This window comes from Calypte anna, chromosome 12 (assembly GCF_003957555.1).
Source record: "Calypte anna isolate BGI_N300 chromosome 12, bCalAnn1_v1.p, whole genome shotgun sequence".
NCBI classification, from domain to species: Eukaryota; Metazoa; Chordata; class Aves; order Apodiformes; family Trochilidae; genus Calypte; species Calypte anna.
In genome coordinates, this window is record NC_044258.1 from 10,346,225 (window position 1) to 10,369,069 (window position 22,845).

Below are 22,845 nucleotides of genomic sequence, written 5' to 3' on the forward strand. Positions count from 1 at the left end.
GTAATATCCTGACCAGTAGCCTGATCTAATAAAAGCTGCAAGAGTATTTTAGAGAGATAAAACATCCTCGAAAAGTGGCATCTGGTGATACCACAAGGGCTTGATGCTGTTCTGGAAACCCTGACTGTACCTCTTCTGCCTCTGACCTGCAAATCAGGTGAGATGGCCAAAGGTCAGCAGAGTGCAGCAGGCACAAAGCCAAGTGTACTTGACCTTCCTTGAGGCCCTCATGGTTATACCAAGGCTGCTAAACAGCCTTGCTTCCCCTCTTGCCTTGCTTCAGCCTGGCAACACCAAGTGGTGCAGCAAGGACAAAGGGAGTGAGCCCTGGCAACTTTATGCACTGGACGGAGGAGATGACAGAGAGCAGTGGTTCTCAGCTGAAATGGGAGGACACGTGCAGTTCAGGAGATGAAGCAGTCCTCGGAGGTGGGGAAAAGCAGGGTTATGTTTTCACTCACCATGTTTGGCTTGTTAATACAAAGGAACCGTAAGTATGGATTCCCCACCTCCTCTTTCATGGAAGGAGTGAGGAAGGCAAGATCTGATGTGTCATGAGGAAGGCAAGATCTGATGTGTCATGGTCCTTGTGATGGCACTCAGCAATCTTCTGCCTGAGAGACAGCTTTTGGATCTGGTGTGTCAAGCCCCAGAGTGCATCAGATGGAAAGAGCAGGTGGATTGTAAAAAAAAAAAAATCTCTCCTTCTGACACTGTTACATGGGAGGTAACACCTATTAGTTAGCACCTGAGGCTACAAGTGAGAAGTTTTGTAACCAGGGCACTTTTTAGGCAGAATCACTCCACCTCTTTTTAAATGGAAGAGTCCCTGATATAGCTCAGAGATGTCGGTGCCTGCCGAGCCCTTGAGCTTGGATCCACAAATAGAACATGCCAAAATATTGCAACATATCATTATCCTGAATGACAGAGTGAGAAGAGACAAGCTAAGGACCGGCCTCTCCAGATGTCATTCCAAAGACCTGACACCAGCATGAAAAACCTTGTTCATCTCACTGGAAAATGGGAACAATGGGCTGAGCCAGTCAACACAGCCTCAGGGCAGGACCCCTCCATGAGGCCTGGCTGCAGTGAGGCTGGAAAATTAAACCTGAGAAGAAGATCAAGCAGATTTTAAACTGATGCTTTTGCATAGTGGGCCTGAAACACTTAATGAGTCCTATTTGCCAGAGCAGGGCATGAAACTCAGTCAATACCGGGATAATCCAAAGAGGTGTAGATCTCATACAGCAAATTTCAGATTAGCACAAGCCTTGCATTCCTGTAGGAGGAACTCCCTAGATGTCCAGATGAACCACAGGTAGAAAACCATCCCAGAGCTTACCCTCCTGCCCCTTGCCATGCCTGGCATGACAAACAACTCCCTGAAGCAGTCAGACAGTGCTCACTGCCAAGAGTGACCTCCTGATATTTAGCCAGTTATTTCCTTCAGTTCCCTTTTTGAATCTTGGCTCATTTGTCCCAGTTATTCTCTTGTTACTCTATGAAGCAGATCTTCTCCCTGCCTGATATTTACACATCAAAATCCTGCTAATTATCGAGTTTTCTTGTAGCTGTGAAAACCCAAACTGTGTCAGGTTAGCTCTGTCAGCTTCAAACTTTCCTTAAAAGCTGAATGTTAATCATTCTCTCCTGCAGGAACTTGACTACCGGATCCAGTCCATGGAAGAAAATGATTAACTCTCCTCCTTTACAGCCAGTAACCCTTCTACACCAGTGGCCTCTGTGCCCTCGCCCTGCAGTACCTGGCACCCAGGCACTGGAGCTCCTGCGGAATGCTTTGTTCCTCCCACCCGCTCTGGGGCTCGGCTCGGCTCGGCTCGGCGCTCGGCTCGGCTCGGCTCGGCTCGGCTCGGCTCGGCTCGGCTCGGCTCGGCTCGGCTCGGCTCGGCTCGGCTCGGCTCGGCTCGGCTCGGCTCGGCTCGGCTCGGCTCGGCTCGGCTCGGCTCGGCTCGGCTCGGCTCGGCTCGGCTCGGCTCGGCTCGGCTCGGCTCGGCGCCCCGATGGTGCCGGTGACCCCGCTGGTAACTTCAAGCCCCGAGTGCCCTTAAATAGCGGCGGTCCCAGCGCTGAGGTCCCGCCTCCCGCCCCTTCCCATTGGCTGCCACCGCTATTTGTTTTGGCCTCTTTGGCCGCTCTTCTTTCTACCGCCTCTCTGATTGGCCCGAGGGGCTCCCTGCTGGGGATTCTCTCTCAATATCTCTGCTGTTCACAACCGAAGAGCCGTCTGCCTGCTGTAGCCGTCTCCCCGTCTCTCGGTGCGGCGCTTTGCTTGAGCCGCTCTTTAGCGACGCTCCGTGGCTGAGGGGAGCGGCGGGCCGGGGCCTGGCATGGCGGGGCTGTGCCCCCGGGACTGAGTGCCGCTGCCGGGGAGGTCGGGCCGCGGCGGGTAGGAGCGGGGCTGGCACCGGTAGGGGACTTACGGTGGGGGGGGACGCCGGGGTTCTTCAACCTGGGGCGGCAGGGCCACCCCTACCGGCACGGCCTGGCTGCGGCGGGGGTCGTGGCCCTCTGAGGGGAGCGGCGGGGCCGCGGCATCGGCCCCGGGTGAGAGCGGAGCCTGAGCGGAGCCACCGGGCCCGCTCCTCGCTCCCCCGCTGCCCTTATTACGGGGAGTCCGGCAGGGTAAAACGCTCGGTGCTGGGGGCGCTGCGGTTCCTGGGTTGCTGGCGGTGCCAGCTCGGAGGTGATCGGTGGCCTGGGTCGACCTCGGTGCTCCCTCGGTCCCTGCCCTTTGCAAACACTTCAGGGGTCCCTGGCAGGCGGCTCTGGCTCCCTGCGCAGCCTCTGAGCTCTCCTACGGCGGGAGCCTCCAGAGGCACTTCTGTCCATTCTAAAGGGTGGAAAGCAGCTGAAGAGTTTCTGCAGCCTCCTGGGTCCCTCAGGCAGCCTTTGCAATCGGTATCGGTTCTTGCCGGTGTAGAATAACACGACCGGGGGCTGTTGCTTCGCTCCGCTTGCTGCTTTCTTGCTTGCTCTCTGTGCCTTCCAGAGGAAAAGAAACTGAAACAAAACGAGGAGTTTAGGAGATTTACTTCTCAAAAGACATAATCTCTGGGCTGGGGCTCCCTAAAGGTTTTGGAGTGTTGTTGATAATTCTGCTTTTGCTGTTTTGCTTTGGTTGGTTTTAGCATTGCTGTTAAGTTCGTGTTAAGAAAGAACGAGATGTGAAAATAGAACCTGGAGAAAAGAGAGGTCCTTGATCACTGGTGGAAAATCCCTTGTCCTGGGAGTTCTGAAATGCAAAATACAACTGCTGTGACCAGGAGTGATATTTGAAGAGCTGTCTTAAAAAGGAAGAAAGAAAAACAGTTGTTAGTATTATATAATTTTTTAAATTTAAGCTATTGAAGTGCCAGTGGTATTTAGGCAGGGTTTGGCAGTGCCTATCTTCCTTGCACAATTACAGTGTTTTAAAGAGCAGTCTTAATCCTAATATGGGCCGTATTTGTAAGATTTTCTAATACTGTTCTCAGAAAGGAAGAAAACTTTTTTTTTTTTTTTTTTTTTTTTTAAGTAGAGCTGTATAATTTAGCATGTAGTTCATGTTTCTGTGATTGGGTTTTGAGAGCACAGAGAATTACCAGTGACTTGAGCCCGGAATTTCACTGAGCTCTGATACACTTAGGATGTTGACTCAAGAAGCAACACCCCCTTGGTGAGAGGCAGAGAGGCAATCCTGTTCACTGGAGGTGCAGCTGAGCCTTCCCAGCACCCTGTCACAGCAGCCTGTGAGTCATGTGGACGTTCCTGATCTGAATTCACTTGGAGAGTCCAGTGCCTGGACAGACAAATAGGTCTATACTGAGTCAGCTTGTCTGCAGCTGTAGTGTGGAAGACCCTTTTATTTTGCTTTCTTGTGTATGGGGAATAGAGCTGCCTGCTAGAAGAAGAGAGACCAGGACTGTGGGACTGTGTTTCCTTTTGTGTGGCTGTGGGGTGATTTTACCCCCGTGGTACAGGCTGGGCTGGCTGAAGTGAAGGGCTCTGCAGAAGCAGGGTGTGGTGAGTGATCTCTTGGATTTGCTCAGCTGACTGGATTTATTTTGGACTAGACAGGGCAGGGGTTTGGAAAGTGTGCTGCAAGAAGCAGCGTTGCTGGGGATGACGAAGCCTCGCCGGGACCTTGCCATCAGTGCTTGGTCCCATTGTGATGGAATTTTTGCTGGAGGAAAGCAAGGAATCCTTGCTGTAGGCCCCAGCTATTGGAAAAGCATGGGGATTGTGCTGTCTGGCTGATGGCTTTGCCTGTCCTTTCTTATCATGTTGGACATTCTGTTGCTCTGCTTTGTGTGTCCTCCATCTTGGGAGGAAGAATAGGATACAGCAGGCTGTACCCAGCAGCCTGGCTGAGAGGTGAGCTTGATTCTGCTGTGCCCTTTGGAGCCTTCTGCCTGGAGCTCTGTTAAATGTGGCCAACTCCTCTCCTTATCTGCAGCTCACTGCTGTTCTGTGATAGTGGTGGCTTCTGGGGAAAAAGAATGTTGCGTGTTTGTTCTTTTTATAAGGAAGATGTTTTTCCCATGTAGTTCTTTTGCAGCTTTTTACTTGAGTGCTTTTCAGTGACAGGCAGATTGAATTCTTTGTCCCAGAGAAGATACTAGGAGGTTGTGATGGTTTGTAGTTGATCATGTTACTCTGCCTCTGCTCTGTGAGTTTTCTCTCTACTCTTTCCCAGCTTTTTAAAAAATTAGGTAGATTTTTTTCTGTGTTGGCAAATGCGAGCATACTTGTTGCAGCTACTGAGATGCAGAGGTGTTTCAGAGGAAGAGAATGGAGAAAAATTGTTATCACAAAATCGTTCTCAGTGGTGTCAGTTCAGAGAAGTGAGAAGCTGGAGGGAAGAGAGGGAGGAGTCTGGGATAGGAAGGTTGTTTCCCAGATGGTCTACTAGAAAACTAGGATGTTTTTGGCACAGATTTTGCCATCTCAGCACAAAGCTGATCTTTCCAGGTCTGTGTGTGTTTATTTAGTGTGACTTGTGTGCAGCACACCATGCAGCAGTCCCAAAGGAAAGGTTCCTGCTCAGGGAGTGTCTGCCAGCACAGATGAATCAAAGGGAAGGTTTGTTAGCTGAGTGTGGGGTGATCCCCTCACCCCTCAGAAAACCTGAGAAGAGTCTCAGCCTCTGAAGAGAAAAGAGGCTGTGGCTGGCAGTCTCCAGCAGCTTGTTGGGGAAGGTGATGCTGAACTCTAAAAGCACAACAGATAATACAGGGCTGTGCTGATTCTTTTCAACTTGGGAGTCACCATCCAGAACCTCACAGGGAAGATACTCTCTGAGTCCTGTCCTGGAGGCTGTCAGTGTTTGCCATGCCAGCCAGGGCTAAAGTCAAACAGGGAGATCTTTAGGATATGAATCCTGGATCAGCTATAGCACCCAGACTGCTGGAGTGCAGTCTCTGGCAACTTCCATCTTTAAGATGCCAGCTGATAGAGACTTTTTTTTTTTGTTGAGTCTGTGGGTCATCTGTGACCCTTTCTTTGAGGAGTGCTGGGAGAGATGATAGGAGCTTGTGTTTGCATTCATCTGGTGGGTAATCAAGTGCCTTAACCATGAAGGTTGTGGTTTTGGAGTGGGAAAAGGAGAGGATTTGCACAGGGTGGTAACATTGAATCAAGAGCAGGCTTAGTGATGCAGATCAGGACAGAACTCCAGTATTTACTAAATTCCGATCTGAAGTACTGTGTGTCATAATCCACTTCAGCTTCCAGGGTGATTGTAGAATGAATGGAGGGACAAACTCCTGCAGGTGTGGTGTCTGCAAAAGCCACTGACAAGGACATGAAACATGTGGAGTTTTAAGGATGACAGAGCAGAGTTTCCCTTTAATTTCCAGAGGGAGGGACAGATGGTAGAAAAGATGTGACTATTCTCTCAGGAAAGGCAGTACATAAAAGTTTCATCAGGGGAATGGGAAGTTATGTCTTCTTTCTGATGGGCAGGAGAGGTGTAAGAATCAGAATAGTTCTTGTGCCTTATGGAGGGCTAAAGGAAAAATGCCGTATATTGGCTTTTGCCAGTGTAGGTTTGAGAAGATAAAAAGCCAGTACAGTCCCTCTGGGTAAACATGTATGGGGGTCTCCCTGCTCTCAGACAATGGGTTTGATAACATATGCAGGTTTTAAGTAGGTTCCTTCATTTTTATTTTTTTTTTTTATTGCAGTAGTTGAAATCAAATCATTGATTATAACTTCATCTTGGGAGCTAGAATGATAATTCATATTTTGGAACAGCAGAGTTTTTGTGTTCCATTCATTGGTTCAAAGTATTGCTAATGAGTCTTGAGTCAAAGCTCCAAAAAAAAAAAAAAATCACAATTTTAACCCAGTGTATAATTACACTATTTTGGAGGTATTTGTTGCTCTGATACAAGGTTGTGGTTTTGTACTGTCCACCCTAATGGCCATGTGTGGAGGAAGGGCAAGTGGCAGTTTGTTGTGTAACACAATCTTTCAGATGATGATAATTTGCTGTAACAAGCAGGAAGCAGGGGCCTAATGGCAGGGGATGTGCTTTACCTCTGACTCACAACTAATTTTATGTTCCTTTTTGTCTCTGCTGGGCTTGTCTTGTACTGTGTTTGACCTGGACCAGAGGGAAGGCAGGATGTTCCACTCCATAATGCCTGTGATGAGCCTCTCCATGTCAGACAACATCACACATTCAACTACCCTGGTGACAACACTGGAAAATGTGACAACTTTGTCCCCCACAACAATACAGGCAATCAATGACACAAACATCACTGTGCCACACAAGTGCCTGTTGTTGCTCTATGAAGACATTGGGAAGTCAAGGTGAGACAGAAAAAATGGGACTATGGTGTGACACTGGGCCAGGGGAAGGAGCTTTCTTTCTCAGAGTTGGGTTGAGAGGGCTCTAGAGCTGGTGCCTTGCCTTCTGGATGCTGAAGAGCAGGAAAACAACTGCTTTATTTGTGTTGGGTTTTTGTTTGTGTTTTTTTTTTTTTTGCAGAGTCCGCTATTGGGATCTTCTGTTGCTGGTTCCCAATGTGCTTTTCTTTATGTTTCTGCTCTGGAAGCTTCCCTCTGCCAGGGCCAAAATCCGTGTGACTTCCAGCCCAATCTTCACTACATTCTACATCCTGGTGAGTATTGCTCTGTGTTTTTGAACTGGTGGGTAAGTTATTTTTATTACCACTCACATATGATATCACTGGACTAGTGGAGAGAATGCCTAGAATAGATCTTGCAGGGATAAACATGATTTTTAGTTAAAAGTGTACTATAAGATATAAGCACAGATTATTTTTTTTTTTACTGTCTGAATTCTGCTTTCCACAGGGTGCTGGATTTCAGTAGGTTTTGTTCCCTGTGGTTATTTTAAAATTTTGTTTTCCTTTTTCTTTAATTACTTTCTTGTCTTGTTATCTTGTATCTTAGACTTTCCTTCCTTCTTGCAGTAAGTAGCATGTGATGCAAAACCAGCTTTTCATTGAGGCAGTGACAGTGCAACACTGGAGAATAATGTGTGAAATTATTGAGGAGCTTGGCCATCTGATGTAGAAAATGGTGATGTGGTAGGGATCTGGTTAGTCTGGGAATCTAGAAACCCAGCCCTGTCGGTTTCTTTGCCATTGTATCAAAGTGCTGGTGTGATGATGTTCTTGATAATTCTTAACGTGGTAACAGAATATACAGGGAGTACAAATAGAGTTCTCAAAGATCTAAGATCTTGTCTGTTCTGCTCTCTTCAGTTTCAAAAGGCACAGACGACTTTTGATCACATTAAGGTAGTCTCTCTTATGAACATCATACCTACTAACTGTGATACAGCTCACAGGGAATGGTAAATGCAGCTTAGGACCTGATTTTAAAAAAATATTATTCATAAGTTTTATTGTAGGTGCTTCTTGAGATCCTGTCTTGCCTCAGTGCATAGCATAATGTGCTTGCTCTCCTCAGTAGGACTAGTACAGGTTGTAAAAGTAAATATGTGTTTGAATTAGGTTAGGTGGGAGGCACCCTTCTTTGGGCTGCACACGGGTACTGATGTGGCAAAACCCAAGAAGCATCAAAAGTAAATCTGGGCTGGCAGCCTCAACTGAATCTTTGGTGGGAGATCTTGTTCTTTCAGGCCTGGTGTGTGGGCACGGTGCTTGTGCACTGTTTGGATGACCAGGTATACACAGAAATGCTGCAAACTTTAAAAAATGCTACCAGCCATTTCCATCTGGGTTGAAATCTTCCTCTGTGCTTCCAGTAATGCACATGACTCAAGAAGAATTTCAGGCCAAAGGCTTGGTAAAGCAAAACTCCTGAGAAACCAAAGGAAAGAAAAATAGTGGACTGACTGTATGTTGTTGACTTTTCAAAATGTAGTGAGAAGCAGAAAGTGATGAAACAGCCTTAGAGGAAAATGCTTTCACTCAGTTTGATGTTCTAGAGCATGTTGTTGGGTAATGAGGATGTGAGTGTGTTCTGTATTTCCCTGTAAACAACAGTTTTGTGTCTTGAAGGAAAGCTTTTTTGGGGAGTCAGTGATTAAAGTTAATAGATTGTGAAGAGTTTCTACAGAGGAAGCAAAAAGGGTTGTTGCTGTTTCAGAGCACCATTATGTTCAGGGACCCTTATCTTTCTGTCAGTGTTTTGTCCTGGAGTTTTCTACCCCAGAAGGAATGTTGTATGATTCTTTCATGGCATTTGCATCCTGTCTTTTTGTAAGGAGGAAACATTCTGCTGTAGGTGGCTTCTTGGTCATCTCCATTCTTCAGCCACTTTAGAACCAGCTTGGATTCTGTGTTCTCTGATAGTTATCTGTCTCATACCAGCACCATTAGAATTAGCCTATGACTTGGAGAACTTATCTGGAAAATTCTGCTCTTAAAGGGTAAGTCTGCACAGTGTCTGCACAGAGGGCTGATACATCCAGCTGAGCTCTTAATTGCATTGTGTGGTTCTGACAGCACAGGAGTTGTTGAAATTAACCTTGCTGAGCTCTGTGCTGTCATGCTTAACTGGTACATGAGCTGACTTGGGTACCTGTGCTGCACTGTGCAGCAGAGGAAGATGTTTTAAAGTTGTTGGCTGCAGCTGACTTTTCCTCTGCGTTCCTGAGTGGTGCCAGTGTTGAGTGAGAGAACTGCAGATTTCAGTTTTATCACAGATCTGAAGTGTAGTAGTTGGTATTGAGTGGCTTCTGTTACCTGATACGATTGGTTGATTCACTCATACCAAGCACTCATACCTTCTGTCATTTGGAGGGATTTGTCTTTTGCTTGGTTTCTCTCTTCCTCTGTTCCAGTGACTGAAGGGTAGGAAGACAGCTTGCAAATATGTTGTTCAGAACTCTTCAGCGCAGTTCAGTCTCAGCTGAAGAAATTTGTTCCTTCCTAAATCCTAAGCCAGTACTCCTACATATAACATGGTTTAGGAATCTCCTTTGGCAAATAAACTCCAGTCTGCTACAGGAGATCCTCAGTACACATTATCATACTTTAAAGTTGACTTGGAAATGGTATTCCAAAAATGGTATTTCTGGATGCTACTGTGTCTGTGCCTTTTGACATGAGCTCACTTTTGGGGTCTTCTTGTGTAGGTATTTGTGGTGGCTCTAGTTGGTATTGCCCGTGCTGTTGTCTCCATGACTGTGAGTGCCTCTGATGCTGCCACAGTTGCTGATAAGGTAGGTACAACACTGATTTTAGAGAAGAATGGTTTTTTTTCAGTACTCACAGCTGTGTCTACTATGGAATCCTGTTCTGATAGCTGTGTCTAAATGACCACAACATCCAGGGCTGTAAAACAATGGGCTTCCTAAAATAGGTGCACAAATAGTGACAGCAAAACTTTCCTCTTGTAGGGATGGAATGATTCTGCCTTGCAAGAGCTAAACATTCAGATACCTTTAGTGGATAGTCAAAACCTGGGCTTTGACACTCTTGCAATATCAGAGGGACTCTGAAAAATATTTAATTCTTTTGTATTGTAAGCAGATAGAACTGAATTTCCTTTTGAGACTGGTATCTGAATGTCCTTGCAGCCGCTCTGAGCACAGGACGAGCCCTTAGCAAACAGGAAATAGCTTTGGACGTGCTGTTCCTTTGGAGTAATTTGTCTTGTAGCAGAATATTACCTAAAACAAAAAGCTCTGTAGCTCTTGAGCTGTTAGAGGAGGAAGAGCCACCTGCAGAGTACAGGTCTTCTGGTTTATTCTCTGGCATCAGCATGTTGCTTTTGCTTTTCCCTTTAGTGTTACCTATCAAAGCACTGTCAGGCACTGCTTGTTGTGCCTGGCTTGCTGCGTGCAGCATTTTTTAATAGATGTAAGTCCAGGGTTTTGAATAATGATGAAGAGGTGAGAAGGTGCTTTTCTTCAGCTCTGCTGCAAACTGCACCTTGCTGGGAAGCCATTCAGTAAGACATACTCAGTCAGTTTTTCTGTAAACACATGTTCTATGTGTTTATTATGTTTATTTTGTTTCTCTTATAAATTTACACAAACACTGTATGTTTGTGTATTCTGAGATTAGAAGTGTCTCATTAAAATATTTTTTAAAATATTGTGAATCTGCAGGAGAGTGCCATTCAGTGTTCAGAGGAAAAGGATTAATAAAACAGAATCTGGGGTTTTGTTCTGGGCTTAGCACTGATTTATTGCATGACTATATGGAAAGGTGCCTCACCTGCTTTTTTTTCACTACATTAAACATGGGAATGAAAATGACAAGCTGGAACTGGGGGAGCTTTAGAGCTGCAGATGCTATAGATTTAGGGACAAGGAGCTTTGGAGGAGTGCAGAATAATGAGTTTGTTCAGTCATAACTGTACTACAGTATCTACTGCTTTAAGAATTATGATACTTTCCAAGTTGTCTTGGGTTTGTGTTCCTTGGGAGTACTGCAGAAAGAGCAGATCCTCAGGTGTGGCAAACCATGCCCACTTCCTCTGTCTGTAAGGATGCTATTTGCTTGTGCCCATACAACTATTCACAGGCATAGGCAGGGCTTGGAACTAGTATAGAATTAGCATCCCTACAAAGCATGAGGAACATTTGTAGAAGTGACCTGCTCCATTCAGAGGCTGGAGCAGAGTGGAGTTTTGCTCTATCAACTTTTCACTGGTTCCTGGCTGCATCTAATCATGTTTGTCTGATTTCTGTTATCCCTCAGATCCTGTGGGAGATCACAAGGTTCTTCCTTCTGGCGATTGAACTGAGCGTGGTGATTCTAGGCCTTGCCTTTGGTATGTGTCAGGAGGTTTTTGAGTGTTTTGAATGTTTCCTGTTCCCTTTCTTTCCACAAAGGCTGCATCTGTAAGCTTGCAGAGATGCTGATTCCATAAAGTAAAGGAGCTCTAGAATAAAGACAAAGAATAAATTGGGCAGTTTTAGTTAGAAATGGCTGAAAGCCTGAATATATTTACATATCTATGGCTTGTGCAGTTTCAGCATTTGTGTTCTGTTTGTTTCTGCATGCATGTGGTGAGAGGAGTATAGGGGTAGGTGCAGATGACTTAGCAAAGAGCAACAGTTTCATCTTTGCTTCAACCCCACTTTATTTAAGATGGTCCCATTTGGAGTCTCTATTCTCTCCTTAGTTTGACTCCACTCTGGCTTCATTCAAACACCTTACCTATACTTGCAGTCTGTAGCTGATATTTTGTTTGTTTTGTTGTACAAGTGCTTTTGGAGCACTTCCTCCTGTGGGTCAGGCAGAGGGAAGGGGTTGGTAGGCATCTCTGTTACAGCTGTCAGTGGGACATCTGAGTGCTCTTTGACCTCTTGTGAGCTCATAGAATGATTAAGTGTGGAAGGAGCTTCTGGAGATTGTCTTCTCCAGCATATTCCAGTGCACATTTCTCTAAAGAAAGCTCTTTTGGAGCTATGTAAGTCCTTTTCCCCTGCTCTGAGCTGGTCTCCCATCAACCTTTTTTTTTCCTGAGAAGAAACTTCACAGCATTTCAGTGGACTGGAGTCATTCCTGTCTTTTTTTTTTTTTTAATCCCAGTGATTACTTTCTTGCTTTCTCTGTTAGTGTGGTCAGGAAGAAAGCAAGCTAAAACTTTTCTGTGAAAGGCTTGACTCTCCAAACAGGGAATCAGTTTCTAGTTGTTAATTGAGCTTTAACCTTTCTTTGAAGGCCTCTGAAAGTACAAATGTTTTCCTGTATTGCTTTTTGGAAAGAACTGATTTTTACCAGGTCTGGGATCACATCCTGATTCATCTCTGCATTCCTCAATTCAGGTCACCTGGAGAGCAAGTCGAGTGTGAAACGTGTTCTGGCAATCACTACAGTGCTGTCTCTGGCATATTCTGTCACCCAGGTGAGTACCTTGGAGCACAAGAATCAGTTTTTGTGAAAGAGAGGACTTTGCTTCGAGTTAGGTAGTGAGGTGTGGGAAGTACCAGATTTGCTCTTCAGATGTGGTTTTGAGGGAAGTCCGGGTGCTTGTGGCAACGTCCAGGGATTCCCAGGCTGTATTTCTGTCCTTTATGGCATGAATGTCTCAGCTAAGGTCAAGAAATGAGGTGGAGGTTTAGATGGGTTGCCTTGCTTAGTGAATCTTGGAACAGGAGTGAGAGGTTTTTCACATCTGAGCCACAAGTTCTGAATCTAGCCTCAAGGCTCATGAAAACAAGACTGAGACCTGAGGTGTACTTGCCAGGTAAGGGCAGCTCAGTGGGCCTCTTGTCTTCTGACTGAGAGCTGAGAAATCGTGCTTCCCTTCAGACTAGCAGCTGGCTTGCTAGCTCAGTTTATTAGCTGTGCCTCCATCTCTCTGAACAATGCAGTATGTGTCTGGGTTTATTCTTCTTGGTATGTAAGTGGTCAGTCCTGTGTCTCCTGTGGCAGTGCCAGAATAACAGAGAGATCTTTGTTCTGTGACCAGGCTCTTGCTTGCTAGAGGCAGTGAGCTGATGGTTGCCACATGATAAAGCTGGAGGAGCATCATTAGATATCAAGTGTCTGAACTGTATCTGGGTTCAGTAGTGCTTACAAGCACTTTTCTCTCTCCATTGTCTGCCTGGTAGCTTCTGTTCATAATATTTTTCAGGAATTCAAGTGTCCTTTCCCAACTCTTGAACAAGCCTGGACTTTTATATTCTGGTTGTTTCAGCAGGAAAGGTCTACTTCAGAGATGGAAGTAAAAATAGAACTCTTAGTCTATTTCAGACAACTGCTTACATTCCCTGCCCCTTCATTCAGTCTCTCTTGTGCAATGTCATTGGTGCTGGTTTCCTTCAGATGCAGATTCCTGCCATTTTTTCCCCCTCACTTCTTCAGTTTCTTCTTCTTCTCATGTGTGAGCCTAACTTGGTCTAAGCAGAGCAATGGCTGGGTCTTAGGTGGCAGGGGCAGCTGTTCTCTGAATTTCTTTAAACACAGTCTCCTTTGTCCAGACATCCCTTCTAGTGAGGATGCTGCCTGTAACAGAACCATGTTGGTGCCACTCTACTTGTAGGGCACCCTGGAAATCCTGTACCCTGATTCCCATCTCTCAGCAGAAGACTTCAATATCTATGGCCATGGGGGCAGACACTTCTGGCTTGCCAGCTCCTGTTTCTTCTTTCTGGTAAGTACTGGGCATGTGTCCTGCACTCTGATAGCTTCTTGGCAGTTTCCTAAAAGGGGCACAGAGGATGATCTGTGTATAAAGCCTCTGTTCCCCTCCTGCCTGCTCCAGGGCAGCATTGATGCTTATTATGGGGCAGGGAAGCTGAAGCATTAGGTGTGATGGGAATGGTGTGAGCTGTGGCAGCTGAATTCCAACTGAACTCAGATGTTCTGTACTCACTCCCTTGTTTCTCAGGGAGCAGCCTTTGTGTGCTGATGGGAGTGAGGTGTGAGGCCTCCACACCTGCACAGGGTTTAATATCAGGGGGTCTGTGTCTCTGTCTCACTGTGTCTAGGGAATACATGACAACACACCATTCCTGCAAGGATTGTTGAACTCAGTTGCCAAGCAGCTGTGGTACTGTTAGTTCTTTGTTTCAACAGGTCTATTCCTTGGTGGTGATTCTTCCAAAAACTCCTCTGAAAGACCGGATTTCTTTGCCCTGTAAGTCACTGTAGTGTGTTCCCTAGTGTAGACAGAGACAGTGGCAGGATAAAACATAGGTGGGAGTAAGAGATGCCTGTAACTGGTTGTGCTGCAGATACATCCCATTATCTTGGAATGCAGATACATGGCAAAGGGCTTGTAAGTTATCCCTGGAAAACAGTAAGTTGTGGCTTTTGGTGAGCAGAGAAAGAGCAATTAGATTGCTATTTCAGTAGCTAAACAATTACATTTAGAAAACAAGATTTACTGCTCAATTAATGATACAGATGTAATGTGAATATATAATGTTCAGAGAGCCATAAGATATAGCTTCTTAATAATAGCTTCCTCTAAAATGGGTGTATGATGTTCGAGTGTACATGCTGGTTGTTCCTTGGAAGAGAGGCTGAGTGGGAGCTGCTTAGTAGTTTTTATCTGGGCATTTACTTTATTAAGATGCTTTTCTCTTCTTTTTGTTGTAGAATATGTGCAGTACTTGAGTAGGGAGAGAAGCTGTTACTCAGATGTTTGCACTGGGCTGTTCTCTCTTTAGTAGTGTTGGCATCAATGTGTTCCTGAGGGAGTGAATGTGTGTGGCACATGCCACAAGTAGGTGGTTCCTGGACTCAATCTGCCTTCTGTCCCAACATACCCTGCTGCTCCTCTCCAGGTCTCCTGGGCAGTTTTGTGCTGTACTATCTTGTGTGTATATCCACATGCAGGAGGATATGGCTTAGCCCTCTGTACCTCCATCAATCCACCAGCATGGGGCAGGAAAACAGCCTTAATTCTTCAGGAATTCTTTAGGAGATAAGATGCTTAGATGCTTTTGTTGGGTTTGCCATCTCCATCAAACAGATCTGCACTGGGCTGGTGCTTGAAGTTGAGTTTGTCTGTATTTGTCTTTCCCACAGCCAGGAAGAGTTTCTATGTGTATGCTGGAATCCTGGCACTGCTGAACCTGTTGCAGGGCCTGGGCAGTGCCCTCCTCTGTGTGGATATCATAGAAGGACTGTGGTATGTATGCTGGGGAGGGGTCTGCAGCTCAGTTTCTTATGTTGCATTTGAATGTACTTCAGCACTGCCCCTCCCAAGACAACAAACGTGCTGAATAAAACTCTTGGTTCTGTTTAGTGCCAAAATACCTTTGGTCAGGAAAGGTGAGGTGGGGAGGTGACTGTGGAGCTGCATGCTCTGCAGGGGTCTAAAGGAGGTAAGAGTAATAGTTTGAAGCCACAGATACCTGGCCACTGGCTTGGGCTTCCTAGTGAATAAGGGAGGAATTATGCTGCTAGAAATACCATGGAGGTACACTTGTACTTACCTGGAGTTTCATTCTGTAGGGATAAGTGTCACTTCTGCACATGAAATTTGGGAGCACCAAGACTGTTCCCAGTCAGACCTTGGGTCTTGGCATGGTTCCCCCCAAGTGCCCAGGAGCAGTGGCACATGTTGATGGCAATGTCTCTTTGCATGGGTCTCGATTTTTAGCACAAGGCACTTCTTGTCCTCTGCTTGGACACTGAAGGGAAAGTGGATCATTCATGGGGGACAAGATGGATGTTATCCAGCTTTATAGTGCTTAAGTGCTGAATTTCTTCATGTTCCTTTTTGCTGTTGACAGCTGTGTTGATCTTACCACGTTCCTTTACTTCAGCTTCTTTGCACCTCTCATCTATGTGGCTTTCCTGAAAGGCTTCTTTGGGTGAGTAGCCAGCAACAGGAATTGAGGTTTTATCTTGTAATGTAATTGTTTTGCACCCAAGTTCTCCCCATTTGCAGAATAAAGGCAGCAACTACAATGCCAGTTAGGAACCAGTTCTCAATTCCTGGCTTTGAATTTTTTCTTGTGAGTTCGTTCTGTTCAAGTCTCTGTATGCACAGTAGAGCTGACAGCTGTGGTCCTCTCAAACATTTAAGAGGATTGCTTCTTCAGGGTCTGCATTGTGCTGAGTCCAAAGTTTCTCCTCTGAAGCTAACTAAACGGTTAGTGAGAGCTGAAGTCGTGGAAGGTTAAATGGTCTCCTGGGTGGGTTTTGCGACAGAAAGGATCTAGGGGTTAGGGAACTCTGGCTGAGCACTCCTCGTGTTGGGAGTGTGATTCCTGTGTCGGGGTTGCCGCCGTGTGGCCACTCAGGGGAAACGCAACTTGGTAGAATAGTTTAGTGTAGGCTTTAGGTTTTCTTGTCCAGAAGCAAGCAACAACAGGTTTTGAAATAACTAACAATATAAAGTGCTCCTAAAATATCAAAGTGTGCCTCTGTGAGAACACCTTTCCCACACTGTAGTCAGGATCCTGACGTTTTTATCCCTCGTGGGTGACTTGGTCCAAAGCTACATTTAGTGCTGCTTTATGGCAGTTACTCTGCTAGGTGTATTTCAGGACAGAAAGTTTTTCTCATCTGATTACACAATTTCTTAGTGCTTCTGAGTTTCAGCTCAGGATAAGTTGCTATGATACTCCCTTGCTTAAGCCTGTGTTTTATATCTTTGATCACTCCAGGTCTGAACCAAAGATCCTCTTCTCCTACAAATGCCAGGTGGATGAGCCTGAAGATGTGGATGTGCACCTACCCCACCCTTATGCTGTTGCCAAGAAGGAAGGACTGGATTCTGGGTTCTACTCAAGCACTCAGATTGACACCACAGCCTACCTGGATGATGTGGCCTCCATGCCCTATCACGTGGGCAGCATCAACAGCACAGACAGTGACCGCTGGAAAGCCATCAATGCCTAAGGCAGGGCTACCCACTTCACACACTGCCTCAGTCCTTTCCTCCCAAACCTCCTGATACCACAGCTGTTAGGATGTCTGTTGGAAATCTGTCCTTGGCTATCTGCCATGGCTTTCCTCTTTTCCTTGGGATTTCTGAAGCCTCTTGTGGGATTAAGCTGGCAGCTGAAATCCTGTCGGAAAGAACATTTTCTATTGCTGCCTGAGAACAGTGTAGAACATTTTTGGTCATAAATGTATAAACACTGAACCTTCCTGATCCTCTGTGTCCCAGATGTGAATATGACCCAGAAGACAGGCCCTCTTCCTTTTCAATGACTGAAAGCACTTGTCTGCCAGTTAAGGGAATGGTGTTTAGGGAAGGGGGGCAGTGATTTGACTGCTGTATTGTACATATATATTGAGATAGTATGGTGGCTGAGGCCAAAGATGGTCTTCCTGGGCTTTTCAAGCAGCATGGCTGCTTGGGTCTTGTCATGCAATAGCATAGGTGGTGATAGCAGTGTATGAAGAGGGGAGCTGGTAAGCTGGGCTCCTCTCTGGTCTCAGCTACTACTGATGAAAATAATGAATTGCAGTTGCTAGGCTTTAAAATGAGTGTTTTGAGTGTGTGGGAAGGAGAGAAGAGGGATGAAGAGGAATGAACTGTTCTTTGTGCCCTGAGAGCATTCTGGGGGGCCAACAGCTAGCAGCATGGATGTGAACTGACTGAAAAATAGGGAGACAGAAGGACAGACAGTGCTGCTGCCTAGCTGAGCTGAAGTAGCTGTAAAACAGTCTGGAGGCTGTACCACTGTGCAGCTGAGCTGACAGGGAAATCTAGGTAACAACACTGAATCAGGGCCAAGTTTTGAGAATAAACCATCTGAGGTAGGTGCATTTTCCATCTGCACCTTGCTTCATGGCTCTGACAGGGTCCTGGAGAGTGCTGTTAAGGAGGAAGCTGGTTCTGCAGATGAAGGCTCCAGAGATAGTGAGGAGCTTGAGGCAGAGCAGAAGCCCATGATGAGTCTGAGCTGTCAGTATTTAGTGACTGGAAACTCTAAAATGCCATAGGTGTGCTAGAGTCAAGCTGGCTGGTGTTCTAAGTTGGGAGGCAAGTTTCTCTGGTAGTGTCCTCATGTTGCAGTTCATATTCCCAGATTTCTGCTGGTTCTGAGATTTTATGGCTCAATGCATTGAAAATACTTACGTGCATGTGGAGTGTGGTTCCTGTAAAGGCTATCTGGAACTTCTTATCAACCCCTTCCATCCTGGAAAAGGGACTACTGTTGTCTGAGCTGTCTGGCAAGCACTTCCAAGACACTGTGTTCACATCCAGGGACTGTTCAGCTGAAAGCTGCATCAGGCTGGTTTCTGGGGCATACTGTGCTCTCCAAAGATGAAGAGTTGTATTCCTGTAGCTTTGGGGTGTGATCTGCTATAAGCAATAGCAACTTTCCATGAGAGATTGTAGAAGGAGGGAATTTGAAATGTTTGGGGACTGTGTGAATCTCTTGCCCCAATTCACTGTTATTACTGAAGAATACTGAGGTGAGGGTTTCTGTGAAATCATCATGCAGGGTGCAGCATGGGGGTGTTAGTCTGGATCACAAGCAGATAGGGGAAAGCATTTGCCACCAGGTCTTCCTACCACAAGGAAATAAAGTTTGGGTAAGAACACGAAGTTCATGTTGGTTGCCAAAACTATGCAGGCCCTTTGCTTATCTATTTTTGTTAATGAGGAATGCAGCCTCTGTTCTGTCTGCGGACTTTGGGCTGCCGACCTTGAAGTAGCACTGGCACCTTGAAAGCAGCACCCCCTTTTTTCTTTTCTTTTTTTTAAATTTACTCTTGATGAGAAAAGTCTCTTAGTCCATGTGCCAGAGCTGAATTGTCTCTTGTAGGTCAACAGTGTTTAACGTTTCCCTTCCACCCAGTGACTGTGGAAGGGCTGAGCTGGCAAGTGGCCAAGTCAGCCCTCACCATGTTAGAGAAGTGTTCCATGCACCTCCCATCACTTGCTGTGAATCAGCCTGAGCCATGCTTGCTTGCTTGCTTGCCTCTTCTAACAGGGATGGATGATGTGGTGCCTGATTTGTCTTGCTGCTGCTGCTGCTTCTGATGCTGCTCACAGCACTGAACCCAAGCTGCTGTTAGAAAGTGCAAAGCTTCCCTGGAGCTGGTGGGCCTTGGGCAGAGCCAAGACATATTAAGGTCTTAAAGCAGTTAAGAAATAAAATAGCAACTGCTTTCCCATCCCAAGGAGTATTTGCTTGCTGTCAGCACCCTGACCCAGAGGACTTATCTGCCCTCCTTGGGGATGTGAAGGGCAGGTTAGGAATTTGCCTTTTTATCAGATGAATTCAGTGCTGAAGGATCACCTGAGTAGAGGTGGTCAGTGTGTCCATCCTGTCCTTTGCTGGCAGGGCTCCAGTATTTCTGGAGTGCCCCATGTTCTGCTGCTGAGGAGCTTCTGTGCTAGGTCATGGACTGACCTTCCTCCTGTTGTATTTTTATGTATATATAATGCTTTGGGCCATATTCAAAATGGTCCTTGAGCACAAGTGTGTTATGTGTGTGGGGGGATGCAAAGAGAGAAAATATAAAATAAATGTATATTTTTGTTTGTAAAATAAAGAAATAAAATTAAGTTTGGCATAAATGGTCATACTTTCTTTCTCAAATGGAGAGATTTTTTTTTTAAAGCCCTGAACAAATCTGGCAGATAATGCAAAAATTTGTCTTTGTCAGAGATGAATTTTTTTTTCTTCTTGGAAAGATATTACTTGGACAGCAAATAAATGCAGAGAGTGGTATCCAGACCTAAATAATTGTCAGTTAAGTGTTTGACTCTGCTCTTTGTAACTAAACCTTTCTGTTCCCAGGCATGCCTAGCATTAGGGCTCTCTGCTGGAGGTCACTTGGGAGAAGGCTTATGTGGAAGTTGAAATTGATTCTTGCTTATTTCCTGTTTGGGGTTTTGAAATGCATTCTGTGTGTCAGGATCAGTTTTCTGGCTGCAGGGAGGACATGATAGCTGCTGAGTAACAGGTAAGTGTCCTGGCTGTAATCAGCACCCATCAGGTTCTCTTTGTTGGGGTTGTAGAGGATGGGGGAGTGGGGTGAGCTTTGTCTCTACCTTGGGATCCTGTCATTATGTGTTAAATTTTACACAGCTCCTTCCAGGTTCCTTGCAGAAAGCTGGGGATTGCCCTAAGAGATGCTACCACTGGAGTTAACTTCAACATCCTCTGGTCCTGTTTAAATGAAGAGTTGTTTTAAGTTGCTGTACAGCTCTTGTACAGGGCTGCAGGTTGTTGGGCACCCTCAGGTTCTCAGAGATCATAGGGAAGCATGGCTGGAGGTATGGCTTGCAGCTTTCTTTGTCTTTGCCCACTCCTCCTCCTTGATCTTTGCAAGTGATGGCTGGAACCATGTGGGAGTTAAACTCGAAAAAGGCTTAAGGAAGGATGACAAAAATAATCAGTTTTGAGAAGGCTTCTGGGGGAGAATAATTATATGGTTAAGGACTCCCCAGCCTGGAGGGGCAATGGTTGCAGGTGAGACCTCTCAGGACACCAGAGGTGAATAAAAGCTTTTTGGGGATACAAACTGTGGAGCCAAAGCTCTGGTTGCCACATTTAGCAGCAGGGAAAGATTATCACTTTCCAGTTAAAACTGGTTTGTGGGTCTTGCTGTGGAACGGGGTGGCTGAAAGGGTCAGAGAAGAGGTGAATTCTTCCCAGAGAGCAGCTGCTGTGAAATTGACTTGGAAGCTGCAGGCTGTAATTTTGTTTAACACCTGAGAAATGTGAGCTGGCAGGTTTGGAGGTGGACAAGGGATTCGTGGTTGGGGTGAGGGTGATGCCTTCTCTTGGCTGCACCCACCCTGGCTGCTTTGACGCTGGGGAGGGGGAATGTCCAGGACAGCCATGGGGGTTCTCAGCTCGAGTCCTCCCTGGTGGACAACACCTTGGTGGTTCTTCCATCTCGCAGCTCAGCCTTCCTGGCTTGTTTTCCGGGCGGTAACACGTGCTTTGGTTTTCCTTCCTTAATTGTAACCCAGTAAAGAAAGGGGGTGCATGGCAGAAGGGGGAGGTGGTTCAGCAGGAAGGTGCTGAAGGATGGGCACAGCACAGCCCTCGGTGCAGGAGGGGAGGAGGATATCTCCCGAGGACAAGGGCCACAACCCGAGCCCGCAGAGGGCTTGGACCCGCCGTGGGCATGTGGCAGGGTGCGGGGTGACGAGGTGCGGGGTGACCCCCCTGCGAGCGCAGCTTTCCCGGAGCTGGCTCAGGCCGCCTGCTCCCCCGCCAGCCTACAGCCCCCAGCACGCCCCGCGGCTCCCCGCCAGCACCGCGCCGCGCTATTGGCCGCCCCGGGAGCGTCCGCCAATGGGGATCGGGTATGTTGGCAGGCTGCGGGAAGGGAGGGGCGCTCCCGGCAGTGTGCGTGGGGGGTGCGGCGGGGAGAGACGTCCCCAGCCCCCGCCCCGGCGGCATGGGGGGCAGCGAGAGCAGGCAGAGCGGGGGGAAGGTGTCCTTCGGGCTGGATGAGCGGGAGCGAGTGCGGGTGCTGCAGGGCATCAGGGTGAGGCCCCGGCGTGCGGGGATGGAGGCTGCGGGGGAACGGGGGCGGGGAGCCGGGCTGAGGAATGGCTGCTGGAGGGGACATGTGGGACAGGGCGGGGTGGGGAAAACAGCGAGGAGGAGGAGGAGGAGGGGGTAAGATGGAAGGTTGAAGGAGGAAGAGCTTGGAGAAGGGATGGGGTGGCTGGAGGGGTTGGGAAAGAGGGTGAGTGCTCGAGCGCGGCTCAGCCCGAGGTCTCCCCGTCCTTATCTCAACCCCATTTCCCCTTCTCGCTGCTTCATATCCCATCTTGCCCCTGCCTGGTGCTTCCCAAGCAGTTCCGAGGGCATCCAGAGGGAAACCTCTCTGCCCTTGGGAATGGTCCTGGGAGCTCCGCAGGGCGCCGGTGCGGAGCGTGCGGGGCGCTGGGAGCTGATGGGGTGCGGGGGATGTGGGAGGGAGGGGCAGCAGCTTCTTGAGCTCTGGTGGGGCATCCACGTGTACGTGTTGGGAAAACAAGCCCTGGAACACGGTGATGGTACCATTAAGAAACATATTTTCCAACCCATGGAGATAACTTATAAAAAAACCAGGAAAGAGTAATTTAAGGTTTGAGGGTTGGTTTTTTTTTTTTAAATGTTTGTTTTATTTATTATTACTACTATCATTTTCATTGCTGTTGCTTCTTCACACTTCTGTCAGGTTTTCTCCTAAGATTTGTCTGAAAGGAGCTTGCAGGGTGTATTTTGCTGGGGTTACTTATTTTTCATCTAATTTTGGCTGATCAGGTGCTGTAAATTAACTGCGTTTTAGTATTTGATGGAGGTAAAGTTGTTCTTGCCTGATTTAACAGGATACAGGTGGGGACCCTCACCTGCCATAGACCTAATTTGTTCTGGTACTTTAATTCAATTAGCTGCTCCTTCAGCACCCAGCTGATGCAGCTTCAGAAAAATGTGGGTTCTTTGTAAGTGTTTTGTTTATGGAGCTCAAGATGAAGAAGCCATGCACTTCTCATGATAGCTGATTAGGTGAAATGAGCTCTGGTCTTTGTGGACCTTTCTGTTTGACTTCTTGAAGTGTTTTTATTTTTCAATCTTTTTGTTTATTTGTTTTGTGAAACAAAATACTCATTCCATCCTTAGTGTCAAGGATGTTGTTTGTTTGTTTGCTTTCTATCTGTTTATATAAAAGTGGTTCCACTTGGTCTGGCTTTTTGCAGATTTGTGTCTAGAAAAACCTGTTCCCATGAGCAGGAGTTTTGCATAATAACAGCATCTAATAAAGATATTGAAAATACTGTTAAATTGGGAACAGCTGAACATACATCTGTGACCAGCCTGGGAGAGGACACAGCCTCATTTTATTTTGTTCTGGAGCCAGAAGAGTGAGCACAGATCCTCTGACCTTGGGAGGAGGATGGAGTCAGCCTTAACAGTGCTGTGAGATGCACCTTGGACTGAATTGCCAGAAAACCTCAAGTTAACTTTTCTTTGTTTTCCATGGGTTTGTAAAGTAAAGGAGTGAGAAT

At 46.6% G+C, this 22,845-nt stretch overlaps 3 protein-coding genes across 13 annotated transcripts in view; 2 read left to right on the plus strand and 1 right to left on the minus strand.

Annotated features, from left to right (window-relative positions):
• The window catches only part of MCM2 (minichromosome maintenance complex component 2), a 16,207-nt gene extending 13,637 nt beyond the window's left edge, over positions 1-2,570 (minus strand). The window contains exon 1 of the mRNA XM_030458183.1: positions 2,445-2,570. The gene's annotated coding sequence lies outside the window, so the exon portion shown is untranslated. The remainder of the gene's footprint in view (positions 1-2,444) is intronic.
• On the plus strand, positions 2,044-19,567 carry TPRA1 (transmembrane protein adipocyte associated 1). Of its 11 annotated transcripts, XM_030458185.1 has the most exons (12): positions 2,044-2,095; positions 3,153-3,335; positions 6,620-6,822; positions 7,001-7,133; positions 9,584-9,670; positions 11,157-11,229; positions 12,230-12,309; positions 13,450-13,560; positions 13,986-14,046; positions 14,943-15,045; positions 15,653-15,733; positions 16,532-19,567. In XM_030458185.1, exons 3-12 carry the CDS (start codon positions 6,632-6,634, stop codon positions 16,764-16,766), a joined length of 1,155 nt encoding a protein of 384 aa, XP_030314045.1. In that variant the 5' UTR covers positions 2,044-2,095; positions 3,153-3,335; positions 6,620-6,631; the 3' UTR covers positions 16,767-19,567. The 11 variants fall into 11 exon arrangements, with proteins under 11 accessions (XP_030314045.1, XP_030314051.1, XP_030314044.1 ...); XM_030458191.1 differs by lacking the exon at positions 3,153-3,335 and having other exon boundaries at positions 2,075-2,095; XM_030458184.1 differs by lacking the exons at positions 2,044-2,095; positions 3,153-3,335 and adding an exon at positions 2,308-2,410.
• Positions 19,568-21,189: 1,622 nt separating this feature from the next.
• The window catches only part of CHCHD6 (coiled-coil-helix-coiled-coil-helix domain containing 6), a 108,354-nt gene continuing 106,698 nt past the window's right edge, over positions 21,190-22,845 (plus strand). The window contains exon 1 of the mRNA XM_030458656.1: positions 21,190-21,335. Coding sequence (XP_030314516.1) covers positions 21,246-21,335 — 90 coding nt within the window. The 5' untranslated portion in view covers positions 21,190-21,245. The remainder of the gene's footprint in view (positions 21,336-22,845) is intronic.